The sequence below is a fragment of the Nyctereutes procyonoides genome, unplaced genomic scaffold (genome assembly GCF_905146905.1).
Source record: "Nyctereutes procyonoides isolate TBG_1078 unplaced genomic scaffold, NYPRO_anot_genome, whole genome shotgun sequence".
Lineage (NCBI taxonomy): Eukaryota > Metazoa > Chordata > Mammalia > Carnivora > Canidae > Nyctereutes > Nyctereutes procyonoides.
Window position 1 is genome coordinate 11,879,050 of NW_026575052.1, and position 21,787 is coordinate 11,900,836.

Genomic DNA, 21,787 nt, shown 5'->3' on the forward strand with positions numbered 1-21,787 from the left:
CCTAGCCCTGTGCCCCCTGAGATAGCTGCCACCATCGCTAGCGAGAGAAGCTCCCCCCACCCACCACCACAGGTCCAGGAGGGGTGGATGCCAGAGATCACCAGGTTGTTGGAATTAAACGGTAGTGCCTTGGAGGCAATGACCGACACAGGGAGGTACTGATATGGAGGGGCAAGCACCACCCAGCTGGGGGTCAATAAACATGTCCTGTACTCGGTAGGGTGCTGTGTGTGGTCACTGGGCTCCAAGGATCTTCTCGTGCCCCCAGCAGCAGGAGAGGCAGCAGAGAACTCCTACCTGTCCAAAGGCCCAGGGTGGCCCAGGGTGGAGGCCTGTCCCCTCAGGCCCAGGGTGGAAGCCTGTCCCCTCAGGATCACCTTGTAGGGACATGGCCCAAAATCTGCCATCCTCTTTAGTTGCACTTGCTTCACCCATCCCTGGGTGTTGAGAATGATGGTCCCAGAGGACCCCCCCATCCTGCCCCTGGACATCCCTACTTGGTGAGGCTCAGAGAGTCCCTCACCCTAGTACCTGGGTGTCTTCAGAATGGTAGATTCAGAGAAACATCCCCCACAAATCTCTTGGGGTCTCAGCCCCACAGGCACCCTCCTGTCCTCACCAGGCACTGGAGACTGGTCCACAGGGGTGCTAAGAAGGATGAAGAGGAGGCCATCTCCCCATTCCCCACCTACCCCAGGCTGGGAAGGTGGGAAGGACACACAACTGCTCTAACCACCACTTCTATCCTCCTGGGCCTGCAGTGGTGGTATTGGGAGGTGCAAGGAGGGAAGGGAGCTCCAGAGAAGCCCCCAAGGGCCTTGAACTCCTCTTCGTCTTCCTAGAGGACCTTGTGGGGGGTGGCTGAGAAGTTCCTGCTAGACTGGGATGGAGGGAGCTATTCCCCTTCTAGGTCCCGCCTTCTCTAGGCTGGGTTTAAGAACCCAGGCCCCCTGTTTAGGCTTCTTTGACAGAGATGCCAAACGTTCAGGTCTTGAGACCGGAGTTGGAGGAAATGAAGAGGAATGCTGGTGGGCAAGGTCCTTTGGGGAGTGTCTCCCATTCACCTCTCCTGCCTGGTCTACCACGACCCCATCACACTGAACTTCCAGGTCTTCACCCCTCGGGTTACCTGCCTCACTAGAACACTTTTCCTCTGCCACCATCTAGCCTGATCAACCCCTTCCGGTCCTCCACATCTCAGCCCAGCATCTCTTCCTCCAAGCTGCCTGCCTGCCCTGTGCCCCCTAAGTGGTTCAGGTTCCTCCTCTGTGTATCCCTCTGCTTCCATGCTTATCCTGTCACTGAACACATCACCCTACCCATTGGAATCCTCTACTAGACCATGAGTTGTCTGAGGGCAGGTACCAAGGGGCTTGACTCATGTCTGTGCCACACAGCTCAGTGCCAGACCTGGCTCAGAGCAGGCTCTTGTCACTTGGGTGACAGCATTGAGAGAACATACTCACCCTTAGTCTGGGCCCAGGGCCCCCTCTGGTGGCCGAGGGAGGCCTTACATCTGAACCCCAGAACCAGAGCTGAGAGGGAAGAAGTAGGGTGAGTGTAGGGCAAAGAAGGCAGGGGAACAGATCCTCACCCCAGCCCCAAATATCAAGGTGCACAAAAATGAGGATGCCTGGGAGCATATTAGAAAACATCTTATGTTACAAGAAAAACCTATAAAAACATTTCATCCCAGGGTAAGCCTCCAGGGCTGGGGAGCAGGGGCGGTCAGAGCACATGGACAGTCCAGACCTGGGACGCCCGGTCCTTGGCCGGCTCCCACAGCACCACGTGATCCCGGTCATAGCCCCGGCCACCTGGGGGAAGAGGGGGGAGATGGGGAGACAGTCAGAGATTGCCGAGGACTCCAGTGCCAACAGACCCCTCAGGTGCCTCTTCCCACACACAGGCCCCCTTACCCTTCACATCTAGGATCCGGCCTTCGAACATCTGGCTGCAGATATGGCCCGATTCACTGATGCTCCACGTCTGACGGGGCAGGCGGCTCTCGGCCCACAGCACAGCCTTGGAGCCTGGGCTGGGGGGCCCAATCACCTGCAGGCTCATGGTAGGGGCTGCCTGAGGCCCCAGGAGGTCATCAGGCACAGTTACTTCCCTCAGGGACTCCTCTGCGCCCGATACCCTTAACACACACCCAGCTCTTCGAATCCTGGCTCTCATGGACTGTGACCCTGGGCAAATCTCTTAATCCTTCTGAGCACCAGGTTCCCTGGGAATGGGAATCCCTGAGTACTGGCAGCTGCAAGCATTCAATGTGAAATATCATAAAAGGTCTGGAAAAGGAGCTCCTCCAGGAAGACTTTCAGGGCTGACTCCCAAAGCACAAGACTTGGAATCAGACAAGCTTTCACACACTAATTGCCTGTGTGACTTCCAGCCTGTTACTTAACTTCTCTGTGCTCTAGTTTCCCCACCTATGAAACAGAGAGTAAAATAACACCTGCCCCCACAGCGTCCTCTGAGGATCACATGAGGCATTCGTGTCAAGGGCTTAACACAGCATCTGCCACAGAGCCAAGTTCTCTCTCATTTCAAGTAAAAGATGGAAACTCCTTCAGTGGCCTACAAAAACCCACATCCCCATAACCTCTCTGACTTCCTCTCTTGCTTCTTCCCTCCCTCCCCTCACTCCAGCTAGTCACCTCAGGGCCTTTCTACTTGCTGTTCCCTCTGCCTGGAGCATGTTTCCCGCAGATACCCACCTGGTTGCCTCTTTCAAATACCACCTTCTTAGGAAGCCCCCCGCCCCCATCAGAGCTACTGATATTCCCTACTCTCCTTTCATTTATTTTTCCCCCCATGCACTTCTCTTCACCTAATGTACTGAGATATTTTACTCATTTAAATGGTTTCTGTCTCTCCCCACTATGATGGAAGCTTCAGGAGGACAGGAGTCATTTCTGTCTTCCCACTGCGGTCTTCCTGGCTCCTAGAACAAGGCCTAGCCCATGGCAGGTGTGCAGGAAACGTGTGTGGAGTGAATTCTATCATGATTAATAAGATCCAAGTTCTGGCCCAGGATAGCAGAGCTGGGAGTTCCCTTAGAAGTATCTGGTTCAACGCTCTCGTTTTGCAGCTGGGGAACTGAGGCCCAGAACAGAGCCCAGACTGCCCAGGGTGCGAGCCGGCAGTCTCCACCTCCCCAGGGTCCTGGCACTCTGGCTGGAGGGCAGGGCCTGCTCCTGACTCGCAGTGAGCCTCGGGGTACCTGAGGCTCTGGTGTCCCTGGCCCAGCCCCTCAGCCGGTACCTGGTTCTTTAGCAGCCCATCCTCGTAGTACCAGATGCAGCTGCCTCCGGCTTGGGGCTCGGACACCACCACACGGCCCGCCTTCATGTCCTCCACGTGGTCTGGCACCGCCAGGAAGCCCCTCAGTGCAGCATTCCAGAGGCGGAAATAAACCCGGCGCTGGTGAGTAGGGGGAGCTGAGAGTGAGGGGTCCCCGGGCAGGGATGCTCCCACCAGGGCACCTGACACCCTCAACTCTGACCCCCCGAGTATCCCCAGCCCACAAGCCCTCCTTCCTTGGCCCTGCTTCTCAGTCCCTTCTTTTTCACACATGATTCAGGGGGCCACTCATGGTGCACACCCACGGCCACCCAGCACCGTGACCACTGACCCCCACAGCCCCGTGCACAGGGACACACTGGCAGAGACGCTCATGGTCCACATGGTCGTGCAGAAGTTTGCAGCAGACACAAACACACAGACACAGGTGGCCATGCAAACACATGTCTTAGCCGATGCACGGGTCCCCCTTGCCTATTCCACACTCCATGTTTGCTAATGGGATGGATGTGTGTAGAAACACAGATGTGCACACTCATGACCATACTGGAAAAGTAGACACCCTGTTGTCACACATCAGACCAGGCTCTGCCACCAATCTTGAGTCGTGGTGATGGTAATCACAGTCAGAAGAACCACAGCTAACATGTGTTGAGTGTTTACCCACTCAAGTACCGTTCTAAGGGCTTTACAAATATTTATCTTCAAATCCTCAAGACAACTCCATCATGTGTCATCCCCATTATATTTTGTTTTTTAAAAGACTTTATTTGGGGGGTTTTTTGGTAAGTAATCTCTACATCTAATGTGGGGCTTGAACTTATGACCCTGAGATCAAGAGTTGCACACTCTTGCAGCCAGCCAAGTGGCTCGTATGTTATCCCCATCTTAAAGATGAGGAAACAGAGGCCCACGGAGGGACAGTACTTGCCCACGATTGCAGAGCAAAGCCTTGTCCACTTTGGTGGACCTTTATTTCTGCATCTGTAAATATGAGAGGTGGAGATAACCTCCAAGGTTTCTTCTAGCAACAATGTCCTAAGACTCTGAATCTTGGGAGCATAAATATCCTCATCCAAGTATACACGGTCTCAACAGTGTTACAAAAACAGGCTAGTGTGGTCATACAACACCTCCCACACCTCCCACACAACCACATGTCACCTCCAGAGCACAGACACGTAGATACAAATGACATCATGGCCACAGAAATACAATCAGAGGACATGTGTGTGCCCATACACACATGCACGTGTGTGCCCCCCCCCCGCCCCCAGCCATGCCTCTGCATCAATGCACATGTACATGAATCAGAAACAGGTCCAGACATGCACTCACAGACCTGGAAAAAACCAAGTATGGCTCCAATGTTTCCCAGAATGAGGCCTGTGTATTACTCCTAGCCTCATATGACATGATTTTTAGTCCTAAGTGGATAAACATTATCGCTAAAAATGTAATGTTAACATATTTATTATAATGTCAGCTAAAGAAAATCATACACATCAAACCCATGATTTTATGGATAATAATCGTTAGGACAAGGATAAAGTGAATTTTAAAAATGAGTTGGTTTAGAGAAAAATATTGAGTAGATAATGGTTCAAGAGGAATGACAGTGTGGCAAAATTATGACAAAGGCATACTGTTGAGCTTGGGAAGCATGGGGAACGCATGGCCAGACAGATCAGCGTGGACACACACAATCTGATGCATTACTCACCTGCTTGATGGGGTAGAGGGATCCCACCCTCTGTATCCCACTGTACGTCAGCCAGTTGGTGATCTCACAGCTGCCCACCAGCCACTGGCGGCCCCGGAAGTCACTGTGCTCACACAGCACCCAGCTGGGCCCAGCAGGTGCCAGAGATGCAGAGAGGAAGACAGACAACAGGGAAGAGGAGGCACGGATGTCAGAACATTCTCCACCTCCTTTGCTTTTATTCTGAGACTCTTCTGCCCGGTGTCAGGGTCCCGAGGCAGGAGAGGGAGGCTGGGAAGTACATTTGGGGTTTGCAGGGCAGAGGAGGGTCCTGGAGGATCCACCTTCCTCAGCCTGCACCTCTCCCTCCCTCCTGGCTGGGGGCACAGGTAATGGAAGGGAGGTGGGAAGGAGCAAGAGGCTAGGGACCTGCCCCTGGCTCCCTAGCAGCCCCACCCTGGTGCCCCCCCAACCCCCGCCACCACACTCACACGCCCCCCTTGATCCGCAGGGACAGCACGTGGTTGTTGAAGCCCTCAGCTTGCAGGCTGCGCACCTCTCTGTCCAGCTCGATCTCCTTACCCTCAAAGCACTCCAGTCCATACAGAAAAATGGAAGGCTCTGAAAAGTGCTGGGGTGGGGGGCATGAAGAAGGGGTGAGGTTGAGAGAGCCTGGACCCCAGTCCCAGACCTGGCCCCAAATTCCAGATACTTCAATGCTGGATCGGTATCTTCCCTCCCTCCTAAGCTTTGCCCTGCAGGGCTCTGGACAATGGCAGCTGGGTGTCCCCCCTGATTCTCAGACTGAGCCCCCAATGCCACCTCAAACCTCCTCTCAGTGCCAATAAATGGTACTTCTAAGAATAGTAATGATAATATGGGTAATTATAGCGGTTGTCAGATATTCAGGGCTTACCACATGCCAGATTCTGCGTTAGTGCTTTACCTGATCTCATAACTTCTCAACAACCCTATAAGGTAGGTGCTATTATTATCATCCCTGCTTAACAGAACAGAAACTGAGTCTGGAGAAGATTAAACCACTTGCTCACGTCTCTAGAGCTGGGCTTCAGAAGCAGATGTGTGTGCCTTCACAGCCTAAGATGTAGCTGTAAAGCCTGGGCTCAGCAGTTGGGCCGCCTAAGGAGAGCTCAGCTCTGCCTGTTACAGCCGTTGTGGCCTGGAGCAAGTCACATCACCTCTCTGTGCCTCAGTTTCACAACTGGAAAAGGGAGGTGATGGTGGTAACAAACCTCATAGGGTCTCGGTGGGGATTAGATGCCTTAGCACATGGGAAGTCTTTTATTTATTTATGTTTATTTATTTTTTTAAAAGATTTTATTTATTTTTTCATGAGAGACACAGAGAGAGAGGGAGAGGCAGAGACACAGGAAGAGGGAGAAGCAGGCTCCATGCAGGGAACCCAACGTGGGACTGGATCCCGGGTCTCCAGGATCATGCCCTGGGCTGAAGGTGGCGCTAAAGCGCTGAGCCACCTGGGCTGCCCTACATGGGAAGTCTTTTATTTATTTATTTACTTATTTTTTAAGATTTTATTTATTTATTCACAGACACAGAGAGAGAGGCAGAGACACAGGCACAGAGGGAGAGGGAGAAGCAGGCTCCATGCAGGGAGCCCGATGCGGGACTCGATCCCCAGTCTCCAGGATCACACCCCAGGCTGCAGGCGGCGCCAAACCGTTGCGCCACCAGGGCTGCCCTGGGAAGTCTTTTAAACACTGCCTGGAGCCTGGTACATGCTCGGTGGACAGCTGTCTGCTGTGCTGCCATGGCTGGCCCACCCAGTCCTACAGCCTCTGGTTCCTTAATACGGCCTGGGCCACTTCCCTCCATCTCCTCCCTAGTCCAGGACACCATCATTTATTCTGGATTTCTGTAGCAGCAGACCTATTGCTTGTCCATCTGGCCTCCACACACAGCGGAGCTGGCTCTCTGTTCTGCTCCTTCCTGCACAGAACCCGCATGTCAGAAGTCTGGCGCCTGCCCCCAGTCCACCTGAGTGCTAGTCTCTACTGTCCCCGTACCACCTCTATATCGGGACACACCACTGCAATGTAATCTTTATGTCAGTGTGGTCATGGGTTCCTTGAAGGCAGGGCCATGTCTGATTTATTTCAGTGTCCCCAAGACCTGACATGGTGGCCACTCAATACAACTCTAGTAAGTGGAACGGGCTTTGAAGCCTCCGGGTCAGGGGAACCAGAGTGGTTCTGAAGAAGCCTGACTTCAAGCTCCAGCAGCCTAGCCAACAGTGAGAAGAGGCTCGGTACCTGGCATTCCCCCAGCAGTACACCCTACCTCAGGGGTTGTCTGGAACTGAACAAGGTTACTCACCAGGGGTACCTTCTGGAGAGAGCCCAGGACTGTGGAAGATAGGCAGCCCATGGCTGTAAGAGTGGGGAACTCGCCCTCAGAGAGAATGTACTGGTCACCCTCAAAGTTCTTCTCACCAAACAGGATCCAGCTGGGGAAGGGGAAGAGTAGGGGGATGTGAGTAGGGATCTGAGTTTGTCCCATCCTGTGCTTGGCCTGTCAGGCCCTCTGAGATGCAGCAGAGTGGATGCAGATTTGACTGTGACCCACTCCCCCACCAAGTCCATGGGAGATCAAGGATGAATAGGCCCTGCAGCAAGAGATTGAGGTCGAGATTTCAGAAATGACTGGATGATATCATACTGCCCCTATGGAGAGAAACTGGGCAATATCGAGCAAAAAAACCCTACGCACAACCACTCAGCAATCCCATTTCTCGGAATCTCAAAATCTTCAAAAACATGAAATGACACCTGCACAAAGCTCTTCATACAGCACTGTTTGCAGCGGCTGAGTGGAAGCAGCCCAAAAGTCCATCAGCAGGACACAGCTGATTAAACTAAGGATGCAGGGTATAATAATATAGCAATAAAAAGGGAGGAGGAAGAGGTCTTAAGGGGAAATAAGGTGATCTCCAAACTGCTAAGGAAAAACAAACAAGGGGGAAACAGTATTTATAGAATGCTTTCCTTTTGAAAAACAGAGATACAATTCGCATACCATAAAATTCATTCTTTTAAAGTATACAATTCAGCGGTCTTTAGTATATTCACCAGGTTGTAGTATGCTTCTTTTTGTGTAAGGATATGGGGAAGGAGGGCAACAAATATATTCAGTTTCTATAGTTTTATGCAAATTTATATATGAGAGGGATGCCTGGGTGGCTCAGTGGTTGAGCGTCTACCTTTGACTCAGGTAGTGATCCCAGGGTTGTGGGATCAAGTCCCGGCTTGGGGTCCCTGCAGGAACCCTGCTTCTTCCTCTGCTTATGTTTCTGCCTTGCTCTCTGTGTCTCTCATGAATAGATAAATAAATAGATAAATCTTTTAAAAAATACATATGAGAGTATATTTGCTTATATTTTTCAAAAAGAAACAATGGATGAATTAACTAAACATTGAATTAAAAAAAAGATTACCTATGAGGGAGGAGGGGGAAAGATCACAGGAATAGAGTAGATCCTCCTGATTGACTTGGCTTTGGAGCTACTCTGGACTGAATGTGTCTCTGCAAAATTCATATGTTGAAGCCCTAACCTCAAATATGATGGTGTTTGGGAAGTTCGGAGGAGATCGGGAGGGTGGGTACCCATGATGGGAACAGGTCCCTATAAAAAGAGAAAGAGACAGGAGTGCTCTCCACCACCTGAGGGCACAGAAAGAAGGCAGCTATTCCCCATCCAGGAAATGAGTCCTTGCCAGGGAACCAAATGAGCCGTACCTTGACCTTCCCAGCCTTTAGAACCAGGGGAAATAAATTCCTATTGTTTAAGCCCCCCAGTCTATGATATTTTGTTATAGCAGCCCAAGTTAAGACAGGGACACTGCAAATATTTTATGCAATTAAAAAACAAGTAAAAATGGAAATTATTCCTAAAAACTTAAATAAATAAATGAACCTAACTGTATGTCAGGTTGGTGACATAACCACCCACACAAAAAGTATTATTTCAAGGGTCTTAAAAATGATATTTTGAACTGCACATAGCAAATGGGATGCTGGTAAATGTCCTGAGGACAAAAAGAACCATGGGAAACTCCAAACAGCATTCGCTGCTTTTTTACCGTTAGTAGTAATATTAGTATTATAGTCTTGAATCATTCAGCTTTCGTCTAAATACCACTGGAATCGGAGTCCCTTGGTAGATAACTGATTCCAAGTTTCAGGCAAAAATGTATGAAATGATCCCAGAGCATCTTATTGTACCAGAAAAACAAGTAAATTATTTTTAAAAAACCCAAACTATCGGAGTTGCATCAAAAGCAGACTATTTGAAGGAGCTCTCATTTGCAAAGACAGAATGATTAGAGCACACAAAAGAACAGTAGCTCCAATGCATGGAAGCATTTCAATTACAAATATATCCATAAGTTCATAACAACATTCAAAAAATATTTCATTAAAAAATATTTCATTAGTCAGCTATGGAGGTTGCTAGGGTACCTACCAACTCAGAAATTATTCTGAAAATTGATCAAGAGAAATTGATCGTTGGGAAAGGATCAAACTGCCTTTTTTTGTATAAACTGTTTCAGGTAAACAAAAAGTTGAAAAGGCAAAGCTCTTCTTTATAGAGGTATTTCAGTTAACATATGGAGAAGGAATACCAAAAAAAAAAAAAAATCTTAAAATCATCATTTTGTAACCTCTAAAGAAATAGCGAGTCTAGGCCATTATCATCAGTGGGTGCTAAAACCATGAGGTGAGCCGTAAATGGCAAATCTTATTTTTTTTAAATGGCAAATATTGGGCAGCCCCGGTGGTGCAGTGGTTTAGCACTGCCTGCAGCTCAGGGTGTGATCCTGGAGACCCGAGATCGAGTCTCACATCAGGCTCCCTGCATGGAGCCCCCTTCTCCCTCTGCCTGTGTCTCTGCCTCTCTCATGCTCTGTGTCTCTCATGAAGAAATAAATAAAATCTTCAAAAAAAAAAAAAGTACTACCTATATAGGGTACCACCTATATAGTCTCCTTGCCAACAAAATGAAACACCCTGAATCTCATCAAGCCTCCAGATCTACCAGTTTACAGAAAATATGGGACACAAAGGGGGGAAAAGGCACCAGAAGGAAGCAGTCAGCCAAATTCAGAAGATGGGAAACTTACAGGATGAATTATTGGTTTTCTTTTTCTTTCTTTCTTTGTCTCTCTTTTTTTAAAAGATTTTTTAAAAAATTATTTGAGAGACAGAGAATGGAAGCATGAGCAGAGAGTGGGAGAAGACTCCCTGCTGGGCAGGGAGCGGGATGTGGGGCTCAATCCCAGGACCCTGAGATCTTGACCTGAGCCAAAGGCGGACACTTAACTGAATGAGCCACCCAGGTGCTCCTCTTTTCTTTCCTTCTTTCCTTTCTTCCCGTTTAGCAAAGGAGGGGGGCCGCAGAAGGAGAGGAGAAAGAATCCCAAGCAGGCTCCACTCTTACTGCAGAGGGGTGGGGGTGTGGGTAGGCTCGACTTCACCACCCTGAGATCATGACTAGAGCCAAAACCAAGAATTTGTCATTTAACCAACTGAGCCACTCAGGCATTCCTATTGAGTTTCTTTAAATAAATGGTATAAAACAAAAAGAAGGGAGGGGAATGGCTATAAATTAAAGACCACGTTGACCAAAAGCAATGTGTGGACCTTGTTTGGATCCTGAGAAAACGAAACAAACCAATTTCACAAAGGCATTTTTTTTAAGACAATGGGACAAATCTGAACATGGACTATATTAGGTAATATCAAGAAATTATTGTTAATTTTATTAGATGTAATAATAAATTGCAACTATGTGGGTTGGGGAGGCTCCTTTCTTATTAGAGATATATATGTTGAAGTATTTACTTGGGAATTTTAAATGCACCACTAAAAAAAAAAAAAGAGCAAAGGGATAGATGAAACAAGATTGGGGTTCTTCATCCTATACTATCTACAAGCTTTACGTTTTCCGTTAAAACTTTATTTGGCTTTGTTTGTTTTAAGATTGAATGATTTGGGACAGAACAGGTAATCTCAAGGGAGCGAAAGGAAAGAAATCATTTGAAGGAAAGACCTTCCTGCAGCCCAGATTCCCCACCCGAGTTGAGCACTCCAGGCAGGTGCGCCCCGCTTTTCCCCTCCCTCACGTCCTCACCTGCCCCCGTGGACACGGCAGGACTGGGGCTGGAAGGAGACGGGCAAGGAGGTCTGGTCATCCTCGAAGGAGATGTGGTCGCCCAGGAAGTCGGCGCCAGAGAAAAGCTGAATCTGCAGGCAGAGAAAGGAAGAGCTGAGAGTGGAGGGCGATGGAACGGGATGGAGGAGGAAGAGGAGACAGACCCCCCAACAGTTCCTTACCTTTGAGACAAAGTGCAGATTGTGCTCGCCGACCTGAAGGGAGGACCCAAAGTTTCGAGACGTAAGAAAGGTACCAGACTCCAGCCTGTTTCCCGACCCTTTCCACGGTTCTCGGGTAGCTCAGGCCCGCGTTAGCCCCGCCCCTTCCCAGGCGCCCCGCCCCCGCGCTCGGAGCCCGCACCTCCCAGCCCCGCCCCCCGCGGTGGGCCCCGCCCAGGCTCCGAGCCCCTGCCCCCGGGCCCCCGGGCCCCCGTCCCCCGCGGCTGGCGCGCACCTGCAGGACCGGCTGCAGCGAGGCGAGGGCGCTGTTGCCCGCGCCCCAGTCATCGCAGGTGCGGTACACGCCCTTCTCCAGCACGTACTGCTCCCCGGAGAAGCCCACCTTCTGATAGGCCACCCACCTGCAGGGAGGGCGGGGCGCGGGTCAGCGGGGCGGGGCCGGCTCCTCCCCTGGAACCGCTCCCCGCGCGCCTGGCTCCCGGAGCCGGGGTCACTCACACGCCGCTGAGCACGTGGATGGCCTGCGTGTGGGGGCCGTGTCGCGCCAGCTCCACGTCCGGCAATGCCTCTCTCACCTCCGCGGCGTGCCCCTCGAAGTCCATGGCCTCAAACAGCACGAGGGCCGGGTCCCCGAAGTCCTGGGCCCCAAGGATAGTCAGGTCTCTCCTGCCAACCCACGGAAACCCCTGGGAGTGCCCAGACCCCGGGGACACAGCCCACCAGGGGACTTTGGAGTAAGGCGACCAGTGTGGCCTGGGGAAGAGCAGCAGGAAGTACTCAGGAGAACTAGGAAAGAGGGAACAAACTCTTCCCTCCACAGATTGTACTTGGTGGGGCGGCAGGAGTGTGGCTGTGGCCCCAGGTAGAGGGATGGCCCAGTTGCCCCTGCTTACCGTCCGGATGACCCGCAGGGAGGTCAGCACCTCGTCATAGCCTCCCCACTGTGACCAATCAGCATATTCTCCCTCCTCCAGCAGATACTGGTGGCCCCGGAAGCCTGCCTTCTGGTAGCCCACCCAGCTGGGGGAAGGAGGGGAACAAGCGGACTCGGTCATGGAAGGTCCACGAATGTATAAGACAGCTGCCCCCACCCCTAGGCAGCCCGGGCCACTCCCTAACACCCACCCCCACCCCCCGCATAGAGGGAAGAGGGGAGGATGAAAGAGGAGGAAAGGTTCTGTGTCCTCACCAGCCCCCAAGAACTCGCAGGGACCCCACAGAGGCCAGGTGGGGGCTCTGGCTGTCCTCTGGCTCCTGGAGGTTGTAGATGTCTCTGCTTACTTCCCAGCTCTGGCCCTGAAAGCCTGTGTTCTCATAAACCACAATCTGGGGACAAGGGGTGGTGTGAGGGTGGTGGGGAGCCATCTAGCCTGAAACACCCAGCCAGCCCAGGGAGGCCCTGCCCAGCATTAGCCCAGAGCTAAGTCCTCCCACTCTCAACCTGAGCTCCAGTCCCTTAGGTAACTGCTGTCTCTTCTCTGACCTGCTCCTTACACATCAAAAGCCGGTTCCCAGTGAGCCCATAGGATTCCACCCTCCCAGAGCCAGCTTGTTTCCCAGCACTCTCCTCTCCTGTCTTCTGGTCCAGGCTAAGGTAGCCACACACATATACACACCCTACCCAAAGGCCGTCTTTGACAGTGCAGCCCAGACTCTTACCTTGGGCTCCCTCGGCTTCTCCACGCTTGGGCAGCCCTACAGAGGAGACAAAGCTGAGGCGCCAGCCCAGAGGTGAAAGAAGACAGATGGGGGCTGGCAACCCAGGATTTACTTGATCCTGAGACCCCTAAAAATGGCCAACCCCCTGTCTTCCCTCTGCCTCACCCCTTGGGCTAATTCCACGCCCCCCTCTCCATCCCATGCTCAGCAGGAGCCCCCAGGCCCTACTTCTTCCCCCAGAATTGCAGGACAAGGTCACCTGTGACCACTTGCCCCTTACCAATCTCATGGGCTTCAAGGAGCCCACTCTGAGGTCAGATGTACCCCAGGCCTCCAAGGTCGGGTACTCTCCAGGCTCCAGAATGCAGGGAGAGTCTTCAAAGGAGGGTTTGGGGTACAGCAGCCACCTGGGGAGGAGGCAGAGAGGCAGCTCTACCCCAGATACCCAGGGACACAGATTGGTGGATGGGGGGAGGTTTAGAGGGGAGAAGGAATTTTAGGGGAAGAGGCCCCCATCAAGGGGACACTGGAGGATATTTCAGGACCCCCTAATCTGCAGTAGCCACTCCACTGATCCCTCTTCCTCTGGCTCAGCGTGCTCTAATTTCACACAGCAGCTGGAGAATTCTTTCCTGCACACATACCTGCTTAGGGACCCCCAGTAGCTTCCCATTAGCCCCCACAAGATAGCCCAGCTGCACAGAGGCCTTTTGATCTGTCCCCCGATCATACTCCTGGTCTTCACATCTCCCCACCTGCTGTTTGGTTGGGCCAGACTCAGCTTTTGAGGCTTAGATCTCTCACCTCTGAGCCTTTGCAGGTATTGTTCCCTCCACTAGGTATACTCTTCCCCATTAAATTAATTCATTAATATTTAGGGGCATCTACCCCGTGCCAGCCCCTGCTTCAGGCATCAGGGAGAGAGTAGTGAACAAAACCTACAAAATCCCTCATGCCCTGCTCTCATTATGCTGAGATTCTTCTGTGGTCAGCTCATCCCTGCTGTGGTGTCTCCTCCTCCAGGGAGGCTTCTCTGACCTCAGGCTGCTTCGGTGCTTTTCTGTGCTGCCCCATGCCAGGACTCTGATTGCCACTGTCTTTTTACTTGCCTGTCCCCTCCAGTAGACTAAGTAAGGACTTCCTGAGGACAGGAGTTGTGTCCCATCACCTCTGTGTCCCCAGCACTTAGAAAAATGAATGTAAAATGAAGGGTTTCCAGAATAGCCCAGACTCACAGTCCTGCAGAGACAGTGGCAGATGCGGCCTGCAGGGGCTTCTCCAGGCCCTGGGTGTCCTCCAAGGCATCCGTTAGCTCCACTTGCTCCCCCTTGAGGCCCTTCTCAGAGTACACGATGATCTCTGGGGTACTGTAGTCCTGTAGAAGGAAAGAGGGGTGAAAAAGAAGTAAGTGTAAAGCAGTACTCCTCAGAGAACACCCCCCACACCCTGCCAGTAACTGCTTCCCCAACTGTGTCCAACCAGGGCTCCAGAGCGCTTCTGGGAACCCTTTGTGGCCATCTCCACAGAAGCCAGAAGGGTAACTGGGGCGTTCTCCGCAAAGTGGGCCAGACAAGCCTGAGACCAAAGCCCTCTCTTTGGCGCTGGACCTTTGGCACCAAAGGTCCAAAGTTCCCAGCGGGAGCCTGCCAAGTACCATGCCTCTGGGTACCCTGATTTCCAACCCAGAGACAAGTAGGATTGACAGCTGTTTCCTGAGATCTAACTTTGACTCTTCCTTTGTAAACAATTCCTGCCCTAGTCCAGACTGGCTTCTATCTGCAACTTATCCCAGGCAGCAGAGGGTCCTCTCTGCATTCTGGGTGTTTCTTTCCCGCCAGGGCCATGTCATTCCCTCGCTGCTTCATCAGATGCTTATGAAGCATCTACTGAGCGCAAGGCACTGTGGTAAGGGCATGTCCTACTCCATCTCAGTTGGCCCTCCCAACAGGAATCATTACTCCATTCACAGGCTAGAAAAGTGAGGCTCAGCGAAGTTAAGCGGCCTGCCCTTGGGCACAAAGCCTGTACGTAGCAGGGTAAAGAACAGAGCAATATGGTTTTTGTTCACTGTTGCAACCAGCACCTCCCACATGCCTGGAACACACCAGGTGCCCGATCGATGCTGAACGAATCAAATCAAACTAGGTCCCCCACCTGACTTCAAAGCTCTTGTTTTTTTTTTTTTTCTTCTCTTACTCCTCGTTACCTCCTACATGAAGATGAATTTATCGTGAGAAGCTCTCAATAAACTGTCTGCAAACATTTGTGTGTTTCCGGAGAGGCTTTCAAAACTATTCCCTCCTTTGCATAGCTGGGCCACTGCCCTCATTAAGACTCGTCAGCTCTCGTCCTCTTACCAGGAGTATTGCAACAGCTCTGTCTTGGAGTTATTCAAACTTTAATTAAAAAAAAAAAAGTCTGATAGGCCCTGCCTTTAGAGTTACTGCTTTCTCTTCTGTGTCTCTAGTGGCCAAGACAGTTTTGTCAAAAACTATACGAAACCATAACACTGACCATGCCTTTTCAAACTACACACTTCTCCCTTCAAAGTCAGAGGTGCCCCTCACCTGGAAATCACAGCCCTGCCTGGTCTTCCTGAGTCCCAGATTTCTCCTCCTGGTAGCCAGAGGGATGTTTATAAACCCCTAATCTGATTATTTGCCTTTCTTGCTTCAAGTCCAACCCTCATACCCTAGCTCAACCATGAGTCCTGCAGGGCAGAGAGCAGATCTCCCCACCCACCCATTGCCTGGCATGGTGCCTGGCATGCAGCAGACATTAACCAGCATTGGTGAGCAAATGAGCAAACAGCTGTGGCACCCTGGGTCTAACTGTGGGCCTGAGATCCTGGGCCCTGGGGGGTGGGCTGGCACCCATAGCCACTCCCGCCCATTTCTGTTGCTCTAACTGAATCCTTCTCCAAGTCCAGCTCATACTTTCCCAGGCTACTCTCCCAAGCTGGGGCTTGGCCTCTGTCTGCCCCCTGCCTCCCCAAGCCAGGCCAAGCACCCCAGAACTCCTTTCTTCCCCAAATAGCTTTGAGGTCAGGAATCTATAGGTGACCCCATAATAAGCCCCATTTAGGCTCCTCACCCATATAAGCTCTCCTAGCCATTCCAACTGCAGGCACCTAGGCTGTCCCCGTCCTCAGGGCCTGGGGAGCATCTGGTGCCCGCTCCCAGCCACTTACCCGGACAACCCGCCTCACAGAGCCAATGCCCTGGGTGCTCCACGCTGGCCCTGGGGCTCCTAAATCCACATCTCCTTCAGGCACAACCAGCTTCCTGCCCCGGAACTCTGGCTCTTCGTATAGCACCCAGCTGTAGGCACAGAGACCCGGGGTCATGGGTGGGTAGAGGATGTACCCACAAAGCAGGGGAGGGGTGCCTGAGGGGGTTTCGGTCAGGTTGGCCCAGGTACATCTCATTGCTCTGAAATCCTGTAGGTCCACAAGCAGCCCCCTGCCTCGCCCCGGCAGCCTGCACTCACCAGCCTCGAACCACCCTCACGGAGGCCACCCAGGGCCAGCTGGAGGTGTCAGCAGTGTCTTCCCAGACATCCCTGCTGCTGCCTTGGCAGCCAGGCTCTGAGAAGAGGATCATCTGGAGAGGACGCAGAGGGTATCCTCAGGCCCTGTCCCCGGGTCCCGGCCTCCTGCTGCTCCCCCTCCCCACAGTCTTCCCCCCTACCTTTCCAGGCCTGGTGTTCAGCTTGCCCTGGATCTTCAATGCTGGGCTCTGGCATGGAGGGAGGTGATAAAAAGTCTTATGGTGTGGCTTCCTTACTGCCTCCCCACAACCTGTCATTCCAAGGATCCCACCTGCTCCCTATTGGCCTCCAACCCAAAGAGCTGCCCACAGAGGATGTCACTAACTCCAGGGACCTCATCACCCATCCCAGGGGGCAGGTGCCTATCACTCCCTTTCCCCAGCTTCCAAGAGATCAGAGCCACTAAGCCCTTTGGATTCCAAAGTTGTAAGCCTCCTGCTGTGTGAATAGGGAAACTGAGGCCCAGAAAATTGTGGCTTGTATAAGGTCACACTGAACTAGACATCAGATCCAAGCCTCTGGCCTCTCCAGACTCCGTTCCCAGTGCCACAGTGCTCATGCCACCCAAACCCTGCCCCAGGTGAGGCTGGGCACCCTCCCTTGCTCATCCAAGGTCTCACTCACCCACCCCGCCAGGGGCTGGGCACAAGCAGGCTTCTCTGGTGGTGGCCTTTCGCTGCAGAGCAGGGGCAGCTGTCCTGGCACCTTCCTGGTGCCAGGTGTCACATGGGGTGGCAGAGCAGATAGTTTTGTGCCCAGTGGTTCCGAGATGGGGGCCTCCTGGGTGGCAGACACCAGACCACTGAAGAGAAGGCTGCCTCCAAGACGAGAAGTGGGCCTACTGCCTGCTTGCCACTCTGGCCCCAGCTCTGGGCGGGGGCCCTTGGCATCTGCTACATGTTTCTTCATCATCTCGAGAGGAGAACAAGAGACCTGGGGGGGCCTCGCAGGGCGAGAGTCCCAGGAGGGGCTAGGCCCGGCCTTCTCCTGCCTGCGCTGGAGCTTCTCATCGTCACTTAGGTAGGGGTTCTCTGGTTCTTCCTCCTCCTCTTCCTCTTCCTCTTTCCCTTCTAGTGTGGGCACCTCCTGGGGGCTGGGTCCCAGCACCCATGGTCCGGGCTGGTCCTCCTCGATGGCAGGCAGCGTAGCATACATGGCCAGGTAGGAGGACCGGGGGGCTCGTGGCAGCCGGTGAGTGCGGAGGATCTCAGGCGGCTCCATGCTCCGCAGAGTATCCAGGAATATCTCCAGGTCAGCAGCCAGGGCCACCTCCTCCTCCTCCCTGGATGTCTCTGGGAGCATTTCGCCCTCAGTGGAGTTGGGGACAAGTTGGGACTCCAGGCTGGCCTCTGCTCTCATCAGCACTGAGGCAGGGGGCCCTCCTGGGCTGGGGGACACCTTACCCTCTGAGGAGGGGGCAGGGGGAACAGCAGTGTCCTGGGCAATCACTGTCTGGGTGGAAAATGGGGCAGCAGAAGCACCAGGACCCTGGACAAGCTCCTTTTGGGTGGGAGATGCGATGGGGCTCACTTTGGAGCCCTCAACAATCTCCTCCTCTTGGGGAGATGGAATAGTGAAAGTGGTTAGGCCTCCAACAGCCTCATCCTGGCTGGGACAAGAAGCAAGGTCACCTTTAGTATCATGGACAGCCTCTTTTGGGGTGCTAGGGCTGCCTGCTGGGGCCTGGACCACCTTGCTTGGCTTGGGGGATGAGGCAGCAGGAGCAGCAGGGCCTGCCACCACCTCTGCCTGGGTAAGGGAGAAGACAGGGACATGTTCAGAGTCCCGAACAAGCTTATTCCCCGGGGAGGATGGAGCCGAAAGCGCTCCTGAGCTAGGAACAGCCTTCCGTCTTGTAGAGGATGGAGCAAGAGACTGTCCAGGGCCGGTAACAAGCACCTCGCTCTTTGCCATGGGCAGGACGGTGACAACAGAGGGATCTGTGAGCCCCTCCCTTTTTATGGAGGGCAGCGCCTGGGGTACCCTGGGCTTGAGAGTAAGCTGGGTCCTGGGGTATGTGGGCACCGCTGGCTGCTCTGGGGGGTGCTCTGGGTCCAGGGAGGGAGTAGGAGTCTGGCGTCGGAGAGAGGAGGGTAATGACACATGGCTCCGAGAAATCTGGGGAGAGGGCTGGGTGGGACTGGAGGCTCCTTGCCGCGTTAGGACCTCAGGGGCTCGGCTCTGGTCTTGCTCTGGGTGAGCTGCAGGTACGTCCTGGTTCAGAGGCGGGTGACCATCCTCCGAGCTGCCTGCAGCACCCAGAGCAGATCTGTCCTTTGGCTCTGCCATCCCCGGCTCAGGCAGCTGCCCCGAGGCCGCGCCCCCTGAGCCACCCAGACCCGGATTCCTTGGCACAACAGCCATGGGCCTGGGAAGCCGGCTGGCAGCGGGGCTCCGCTCAGTGGGTACGAGGCTACTTAGCAGCTCCCGGGCTTGACTGCGGGTAGGGGAGCCCTCGGCCTCGGGGCTCACGATCACTGCCCGTACTGCGCGAACAACATTGCGGCCCCTGGGCTGGGCCTCGCCCCATGGCCCTGGGCCCACGGTCACGGAGCTGTTCACCCGCCGCTCCACGTGCCCTCCCACCACCACGGTGGTCTGCACGGTGCGCGTCACCCGGCGTTCCTCGAGGCTCCGGGGGCTCCCACTGCTGAGGCTGACGCCAGGGTGGGGGCTGGGCTCCCGGGGCCCGGGCAGGGGCACCAAAAGCTCTGTCCTGGCCAGGGCTTCCGGGTTGGCCTGCTCAGCCCTGGGCTCTTGGGGGCTGCTGTCGCCCTGGTCTACGGCCTCCTTCCGTCTCCCCAGTGGCCTCTTCTCCTTGGGGAGTAGCGTGTACTTCTTGGAAAAGATGGGCCCGTGGCTCTGGAAGCTCTTGGAGCCGGCCCCATCCCGGGGTCCCTTGTAACTTATAGTCGATTCTTCCCGGGTTGCAAAGCCATTGACTTCCTCTCGACTGTGGCTATACTCCAACATCTCCTCCCGGGGGGCTTCTGTCTGGGCCCCTGACACCAGGGACACCTTGTGAAAACGGTGTCTCATCTCTTCCTGGGCAGGGGGCCGCCGCCACGCCAGTGTGGTGCTCACCACTGGGGCCTCAGCCTGAGCCGGGGGCCCACCTGCCCCCTCCATGTCAGGCCCCAGCAACCTGTCCAGAGATGTCCTTGGCTCAGTATGGTCCAGCTCCCTGCAGATGGTGCCAGGAAGAAGAGAGACAGGGTCAAGGGGTGGGGAGGGTGGCTCTCAGCAGTACAGAGTAACTACCCCTGCCAAGCTCAGGCTCAGTAACCCCAGGCAAGTCATTTGACTTTTTGGGCCTTTGTTTCTTCATCTGTAAAATGGGCATGATATTCCCAGCTCTCCCACCATCTCCCCACTTTCACATGATCCCCAATGCCAGAGTCCTTCAAGGGGTGAAGCTGAGGCCCGAGCCTGGAAGGAGACAGAGGGGAGAGAGCAAAAAAGCATATGGGTTGGATTCACTGGCCTGTGGATAGGGCCATGACTCTGCCCCAAGGAGCCCTGGGTCTAGTCCTCCAGAAGCCAAACATTAGGAAACCAGGCAACTGTTCTGACCCTGTCCCTGATCATTTTAAGGCAAGGTAAGGAAAGATGGGATGTGGGCTCTGGCAAAGCCAAGTTTCCCCTGACCCTATTGCTTACTAGCTGAATAACCCTGGGCCAGCCACTTCTCCCCTTCAAGCTTCAGGGACCCCAGTCACAAAACTGGAATACTAACGGTATGTGTCTCATAGTTATTGTCCAAGTCCAATAGGAGAGAAAGAATGACAAGTTGCTTAAAAACAAAAACACTGGAGGGGCACCTGGGTGGCTTAGTTGGTTAAGTGTCTGACTTGGGCTCAGGTCATGATCTCAGGGTCCTGGGATCTAGCCCTGCATCAGGCTCTGTGCTCAGTGGGGAGTCTGCCCCTCCCCAGCTCCTCTCTGCTTGTGCGCTCTCTCTCTCTCTCTCTCTCTCCCTCTCTCTCCCTCCTTCTCTCTCAAAAAACAAAATCTTCAAAAAAAAAAAAAAAACCCAAAACAAAAATTTCCCACTATCACCTTGGAAAACTGTGAGCAAATGTTCACGGGCATGCACACCTGTGTGCTGGCCAAAGCATGTGGTGACAGCTACTGGAGCCTAAGTGCACCTGTGAGTCTGAATGAAGCCCAGCAGCACATAGCACTTTGCCTGTGAATGTACTTTCCCTCAATTTTCTCCTCTGTGATTATCTGTACAGATGAAGAAACTGAGGGTCCGAGAAGAGAAGAGACTGGCTTAGGGCAGTGCAGCTGCTAAGCCGCCGGGCTGTGGTTAGAATTCCCGTTTGAATCCATGTCCAGGCATCTTCCCTCCTGTCCACTAGGCCAAGGCTCTGAGCACATTCTGCTACTCCCATGAGCCTCTTTAGCAAGCACATCTCACATTCGCTCCTTGAGGGCTGGAGCCTGGGTCCTATTTTTTTTCCTTACCCTTCCTTGATCTCTCTGGGTCTCTATTATCTCCTTTAATGGGTAGGGGATAGCAATAAGCTCTCTAGAAACTCTCAGGTGAATCTCTCTGGTTTAATAGTAATAGTAATAATAACGACAATAGCCATCTCTTGAGGGCTTAGGGCTTACTCAGGACGGAGCGCCTTGCTAACTGCTTTATGTCCATTGTCCTAGTGAATCTTCAAAAGAATCCCATGTATTTGATACCTCAAAGACCCATTTCTAAACAAACCTCCCCATTTTGCAGATGAGAACAAAAAAAGGCTCAGGGGGGTTAAGAAACTTGCCCAGAATCACACACAGTGGCAGAGGCAATACTTGAACTCCAACCTTAAGCACCTGACCATCATTAGGGAGTAAACTCCCTAACGTTAATTATTTGGTGAACAGAGACTCTATGGTTTGGAGATTCTACTTTTTAAAGGGGGCCACAAAAAAAGGGGGGGGCCACAGTAGTGCTGGAGGGACCACCCAGCCCCCACTCCAACTTCCAGCCTGTGCTGAACAGGACAACCCTATTCTCAGATCCCAAGGATCCAAGAGGTCAGGCTGTTCATCCTCAGCCTCAGGGCCAGCCCATCTCCAGGCCATTTCTCTCCATGAGGCAGCCCCTTGGGCCATTATAAGGGACATTAAGGCCAGAAATGCCCCCATTCCCCCAACTCCCCTCCCCCACCTCTATTTTCTTCCCTCCTGAGAAGCCGG

At 53.2% G+C, this 21,787-nt stretch overlaps 1 protein-coding gene across 1 annotated transcript in view; it reads right to left on the reverse strand.

The window, feature by feature from the left end:
• Positions 1-1,624: 1,624 nt before the first annotated feature.
• CRYBG2 (crystallin beta-gamma domain containing 2) overlaps positions 1,625-21,787 on the reverse strand; it is a 28,679-nt gene continuing 8,516 nt past the window's right edge. Inside the window, exons 4-22 of the mRNA XM_055331844.1 lie at positions 17,216-19,775; positions 16,732-16,779; positions 16,532-16,644; positions 16,233-16,362; positions 14,278-14,417; positions 13,323-13,449; positions 13,043-13,078; positions 12,573-12,709; positions 12,277-12,403; positions 11,882-12,021; positions 11,658-11,784; positions 11,384-11,416; positions 11,181-11,293; positions 7,367-7,496; positions 5,503-5,642; positions 5,033-5,156; positions 3,271-3,429; positions 1,920-2,079; positions 1,625-1,817 (exon numbers count right to left, since the gene is read on the reverse strand). Of these exons, the coding sequence (XP_055187819.1) occupies positions 1,729-1,817; positions 1,920-2,079; positions 3,271-3,429; positions 5,033-5,156; positions 5,503-5,642; positions 7,367-7,496; positions 11,181-11,293; positions 11,384-11,416; positions 11,658-11,784; positions 11,882-12,021; positions 12,277-12,403; positions 12,573-12,709; positions 13,043-13,078; positions 13,323-13,449; positions 14,278-14,417; positions 16,233-16,362; positions 16,532-16,644; positions 16,732-16,779; positions 17,216-19,775 (4,633 nt within the window). The 3' untranslated portion in view covers positions 1,625-1,728. The remainder of the gene's footprint in view (positions 1,818-1,919; positions 2,080-3,270; positions 3,430-5,032; positions 5,157-5,502; positions 5,643-7,366; positions 7,497-11,180; positions 11,294-11,383; positions 11,417-11,657; positions 11,785-11,881; positions 12,022-12,276; positions 12,404-12,572; positions 12,710-13,042; positions 13,079-13,322; positions 13,450-14,277; positions 14,418-16,232; positions 16,363-16,531; positions 16,645-16,731; positions 16,780-17,215; positions 19,776-21,787) is intronic.